The 6,000-nt window shown below is 46.5% G+C and overlaps 1 protein-coding gene across 1 annotated transcript in view; it reads left to right on the top strand.

The window, feature by feature from the left end:
* Window positions 1–1,098: 1,098 nt before the first annotated feature.
* Rptor (regulatory associated protein of MTOR complex 1) overlaps window positions 1,099–6,000 on the top strand; it is a 294,241-nt gene continuing 289,339 nt past the window's right edge. Inside the window, 1 exon segment of the mRNA XM_038328288.2 lies at window positions 1,099–2,057. Coding sequence (XP_038184216.1) covers window positions 1,896–2,057 — 162 coding nt within the window. The 5' untranslated portion in view covers window positions 1,099–1,895.

The following is a 6,000-nucleotide window of genomic DNA, read 5'->3' as shown; positions in this document are numbered from 1 at the left end:
CACACCTAGCTGGGGATTATTTTTTCCTTTTAAAAAGCAGGTTGTGGTGCATATCTTTAATGGTAGGCAGAGATAGATGGATCTCTGTGAGTTTGAGGCCAACCTAGTCTACAGACTGAGTTCCAGGATAGGTACCAAAGGTACAAAGAAACCCTGTCTGGAAAAACAAACAAACGAACAAAAACTCCAAAAACAAAAATAAAGAAAAAAGACAGGGTCTTATTCTTTACCCTGAGCATCTTTACAAGCTAATTTTATCCTTTTTCGGTAATATCCTTTAATATTACCACTACAGTTTAGGATCCTTAGACTGAGGTCACACAGCTTGAAATTGGTAACACTGACTCCAACAGAGTTTCCTCCAACACCAAAGCTGAGGGCAGACAGGAGATGGGCCCCTCCTCGTGCTTTACTGTAGCTAAAGGTTAAGAGTGTCTCAATAGCAGCCTGGTTTTGCAAGGCTGACACCAATGTCACATTTAGTTTATATTCCCCATCGCACCACCACAGTTCCCAGGATTTGTCAATAACCGAGATTTACTGAATTGAAACAGAGGCGTAATGCATAAAGCTTGCTTCAGTGAGCAGACACCGCAGCTTCAGTCGTTTGCACATGAAGCTGTAGCAAAATAAGAATAAACTGCCCAGAAAAAGGTATTTCAGACAAAAAATTCATAATCGACGAAATCTTTCCCCTTTAAAATAGAAATATTAAAAAGAAAACTCCAACAGTCTTATGTGTCTCCTATCAATGGTTTTTTTTTTTTTTTTTTTTTTTTGAGACTTTTTTTTTCAAATCACCTTTTAAAATCGGGACGAGACACGGTGGTCTCTTTCTTGAACGTAAAGGAACATAGCTTTGTTTGTAGTAGCGAAAGCTTTTAAAGATAACTGAACGGACATAGCAGGATTGATTTTTGTAACACAAGTCTACTGCACTAGCAGAGATCAACTAAGGAGAAAGGACGTGGTAACCCCGGTAACGAAGTGGGGGGAGGGGAAGACGAAACTCTGAGCTCCCCGCTTTCGCTTGGTAAAGCGGAGAGAACGCTTGAAGAGGTTTGGTTTACTGGACACGCCGTAGACAGCGGTGCATGCTGGGCCTTGGCAATATGGCGTCCTCCTTGACGCGCTGATGAGAGGAGTTTCACTGTTGCTCCAAAGCAGAGGGCAAAACTCCCCTGACCTAATAAACCGAGTTTTCCCGTGTGGACCGCAGGCCCGTGTCGCGCGTGTTTCGGGACTCGTTCCCGGGCGGGAGAGAACCACGAAGCCGAGGACCAGGACCGGCCAGGCCGCGCGGACCCGGGGCTGAGGAGCCGGCTGCGGACGGGCACGATGGGCCGGTCCTGGCTCAGGTTGCAGCCCCTCAGGCGAGTGCGGGATCCGCAGGGCTGAGAGCCGGTGGACGAGCCCCGAAGTCCCCCAGACTCGACCCCCCGAGGCCTCAGCCGGGCCAGCGCAGTCGGAGAACCCGCGCCGCGAGCGCCCGGTGGCGGCGTTGGAGGCCGAGAGCAGGGTCACCCCAGGCCTGAAGTCGCTCCCGCCGTGACAGTCCGGCTCCGAGCCCTTCCGGAAACCCACGGCCTCCGGAGCTGCGGCTGGCTTGGGACTGGGGCGCGCGTGTCACCGCGCAGCTCTCAGACTGCGGGGTGGGTGACCACCGGCTCTGCACCCCCACCCCGCCCCCTGCGGCTTCCCGCTCAGAGTTGGAGATAAAGATCTCCGAGTGTTATTTTGCCTGGATAGGATCTTCGAACACTCTCCCACCGTTTCCTTCCCCAACTCCCCGTTTCCCTGTATTTTATTTCACCAGTTCTGGTACACACTAGTTTTTAAGGCTGGAGGTTCTTGAGCGCTTGCTGCCAAGGACTCCCCCTCCCCCTCCCCCCCTGATGGAGTCGGAGATGCTGCAATCGCCTCTAATGGGACTCGGGGAGGAAGATGAGGCCGACCTTACAGATTGGAACCTGCCTTTGGCTTTTATGAAGAAAAGACATTGTGAGAAAATTGAAGGCTCCAAATCTTTAGCCCAGAGCTGGAGGATGAAGGATCGGGTGAGTGGATTCCCGTGGCATCTTTTGGACTTGGTAGTTCTTCCAACTAAGAAAGTTTCTGCGCAAGAAAAGCTTTGGGAAAATGCTGGTACCTTGAAGCCACATGTTGCACGTTAACTAAAACCCAAAAGCTATTCCAGACTCCGGTTTTGGTTGAAAATAGACATGGCTGGTACAGCTAGACGTTACTCACCGGATGTCGTTAGTTCAAACGAAGTTTTAATTTAGGGAAAAAAATAAAGCACATTAGGAACTACTTACTACACATGCTAATATGCCTTTTAATATACTTAGTGGCACTTAGAGGAAGGACAGTTTGGGAAATAATACTTGAACCCATGCGCTTAGTAATCTGATTTTTAAAATAACCAGGCTGATTGAAGTACAGATGCTTGGTACAGTGCTGAGAAGCAAGGTTGCTGGAAATGTTTAACCGATAACAAATTCAGCACAGTTATTTGAAAGTTGCAGCAGGCTTCATCCCAGTTCTATAAGGAATTTGTCTGGAAGGGGGACCTCCCCCCAAGTATGTGAATTCTTGTTGCTATAATTTGGAGACGGAATATCTTCAGTGGAAATTAGGGCGTTTGGTGTATGAGAGGTGGGAACTTGGGTTCAGGTTTTAGGCAGTTCTCATGGTGTTGGAGTGTCATGAGCTGCTGGTGTCAGAGAAGACAGCCAGCCCGGAGGAGTTGCCCGCCAGTCTATTTCCTGGTCTAACGAAAGGGTGGTTTTGTCTGTGTGCGCTTACTTTGTTTTTTGTTTTTGTTTTTTTAAAGTTGTTTACTCCTTCCAGGTTTCTTTCATTCATGTGAAATTTTCATATAAAAGAGGAAATTGGTGTTATAACGTCCCATTTGTTTGTGCATCTGTGTATGTTTACAGGAGGCCACTGTTTTAAAAATATGTGTGCTGTTGAACACTCAACACAGTTCTAGCAGTAACCAGTGTTTCAGTTGTTGATTTGGCCGAATTTTAGGAGGATATAAAAATTCAGTCAAAAACAGTTTAGGTTGGGCATAGTAAGACATATCCGTATTTCCAGCACTCTGCAGGCTGAGGCAGGAGGATCACAGTCAGTTCCAGGGCAGCCTGCACTACAGAGTATAAATCCTGTCTCAAACAGGAAAAATAAAAGCAGTGTAAGTAATAAAACTGATGGTGAGAAAGACCGCATAAAGTCTGTTTTATGAACATCTCTAGTACTAACAAAAAAAATTTTGGTTGTAATGTATATATAAAAATAAATTTGTTTTAAGCAACTCTATTTTTTTTCCCATTCTAGTTGGTGGAGTTCTCATTGAAAAAATTTTTTTTCTATTCTTTTGAAAAGTGGTTTCTTTTGTCACATAAACATGCACTCAAAATGTCCGAAACACATTAATGGGTGTCATTTGAATTTTATTTTTGGGGTGCTGGGAATTGAACCCTGGTCCTCTGGATGGGCTGCCAGTGCTCCTAACTGCTGAGCCATCTCTTCAGCCTCTTCAACTTTTTTTTTTTTTTTTTTTGGTTTTTCAGGACAGGATTTCGATGTGTATGTAACTTTGACTGTCCTGGAACTCGCTCTGTAGACCAGGCTTGCCTTGAACTCACAGAGATCCATCTGCCTCTGCCTCTTAAGTGCTGGGATTAAAGGCATGTGCCACCACTATTTCCTGGCTACACTATTACTTTAATGTTGACATTACTTTGTAGTCCAGGCTGGCTTGCTATGTAGTCAGGAATGACCTTGACTTTCTGATCCAGGGGTTACAATGTGCACCATCATGTCCAGTTTTATGTGGTGCTAGGGATCAAACTCAGAGTTTTGTGCTTGCTCAGCAACACTCTACAAAGTGCGCTACATCTCCAACCCTATTACTGAAGTGTGTGCATTTTGTTTTGCTGGGTGGTGTAGTAAGAAAGATCGCTTGTTGGTTCCTGGCTGCCTGGCTAGCTTAGACCTGAAAAAAAATCACACAGCAGAAACTATATTATTTAAAACACTGCTTGGCCCATTAGCTCTAGCTTCTTAATGGCTAACTTTTTTTAAATTTATTTATTATGTATACAATATTCTGTCTACATGTATGCCTGCAGGCCAGAAGAGGGCACCAGACCTCATTACAGATGGTTGTGAGTCACCATGTGGTTGCTGGGAATTGAACTCAGGACCTTTGGAAGAGCAGGAAATGCTCTTAACCGCTGAGCCATCTCTCCATCCCCCCTTATTGGCTAACTCTTACATCTTAATTTAACCCATCTCCATTTGTCTGTGTATCGCCACATGGCAGTGGCTTACCAGCAAAGTTTGGGCATATCTGACTCTGGCCACAGCTCCATGGCATCTCTCTGACTCCGCCCCTCTTCCTCCCAGCATTCAGCCCAGCCTTTTCCACCTACCCAAGTTCTGCCTTGCTATAGGTCCAAAGCAGTTTCTTTATTTATTAACCAATAAAAGCAACACATAGACAGAAGAAACTCCCATACCAGGGAGGTGCCCTTTAATCCCAGCACCCAGGAGTCAGTGGCAAGCTGATCTCTGAGTTCGAGGCCAGCCTGGTTTACAGAGAAACCCTGTCTGGGGCGGGGGTGTGGGGGAATGTAAATTTTTAGTAACTCCTGAGTTTCTATTTAGAAGATTAGGGAAGAAAGTTTGCTGCCTCTGGCTTTTTCACATTGTTCAGTGAAGAGGAAAATCATCACCTAACATTTTCAGTCAGTTTGAGAGATCTTGGCACCACAGGGTCTCCTTGAATAGAGGCTGCAAAATCAAATGATCACAAGAGTTGGAAGGTGGAAGCTGGGCGGTGGTTGCACAAGCCTTTAACCCCAGCACTCGGGAGGCAGAGGCAGGCAGAACCCTGTGAGTTAGAGGCCAGCCTGGTCTTCAAAGCCAGTTTCAGGACAGCCAGGGCAGTTACATAGAGAAACCCTGCTGTATTGAAAGGTGACGCGAATGAATGAATCTGGCCAGGTTTCAGAAGCGTGGGTCAGGCTCCGAGACAAGTGCAGCAGGTTGTCTGATGTAGCATCTGGTAGCTTTTCCTGAGGGGCGTGGAGGTCACAGTCGATTAGACATTTGGGCCTTAGTGAGCTCTCGTGCGTGCTTTCTTTGGGAAGCCAGAAAGTTCTTTTCTAGACGGTCCTTGTTTTATGGTTGTGGCTGCTGCCTTGATCCTTGAGCTGCGTTACCTAGGCTGGCACTGAACTTGCAGCAGTCCTCTTGCTGCAGCCTCCTTGAATGCTAGGAAGGCAGATGTGCATCACCATGGCTAAATGTTTTCTTTAAGAAAGATTTATTTATTTTTTTTATGTATAGAGTGCTCTATCTGCTTGTATGCCTGCATGCCAGAAGAGGGCTTCAGGTTGATCCCATTATAGATGGTTCTAAGCCACCATGTGGTTGCTGGGAAGGAAACTTGGGTCCTCTGGAAGGGCAGTCAGTGCCTTTTTCTTTTTTCTTTCTTTCTTTCTTTCTTTCTTTCTTTCTTTCTTTCTTTCTTTCTTTCTTTCTTTCTTTCTTTCTTCCTTCTTTCCTTCCTTCCTTCCTTCCTTCCTTCCCTCCCCTCCCCTCCCCTCCCCTCCCCTCCCTCCCTCCCTCCCTCCCTCCCTCCCTCCCTCCCTCCCTCCCTCCCTCCCTTCCTTCCTTTCTTTTTCTTTCTTGGTAACCCTCACTGTCCTGGAACTTTTTTTGTAGACCAGGCTGGCCTTGAACTCACAGAGATCCACCTACCTCCCACTTCCCAAGTGCTGGAATTAAAAGTTTATGCCACCACCGCCCGGCCCAGTCAATGCTTTTAATGACTGAACCATTTCTCCAGCCCCTCTTCTCAATGTTTTGAAGATAGGCTCTCACTGTGTTGCCCTGGCTGGCCTGATAGCTATGTAGACCTGGCAGGCCTTGACCTCCCACAGCTCTACCTGTCTCGGCTTTTCACTAGGATTAAAGGTGTGAGCG

The sequence above is a fragment of the Arvicola amphibius genome, chromosome 4 (assembly GCF_903992535.2).
Source record: "Arvicola amphibius chromosome 4, mArvAmp1.2, whole genome shotgun sequence".
NCBI classification, from domain to species: domain Eukaryota; kingdom Metazoa; phylum Chordata; class Mammalia; order Rodentia; family Cricetidae; genus Arvicola; species Arvicola amphibius.
The sequence above is the reverse complement of the archived record's forward strand: the minus strand, read 5'-3'. Positions and strand labels throughout refer to the sequence as shown.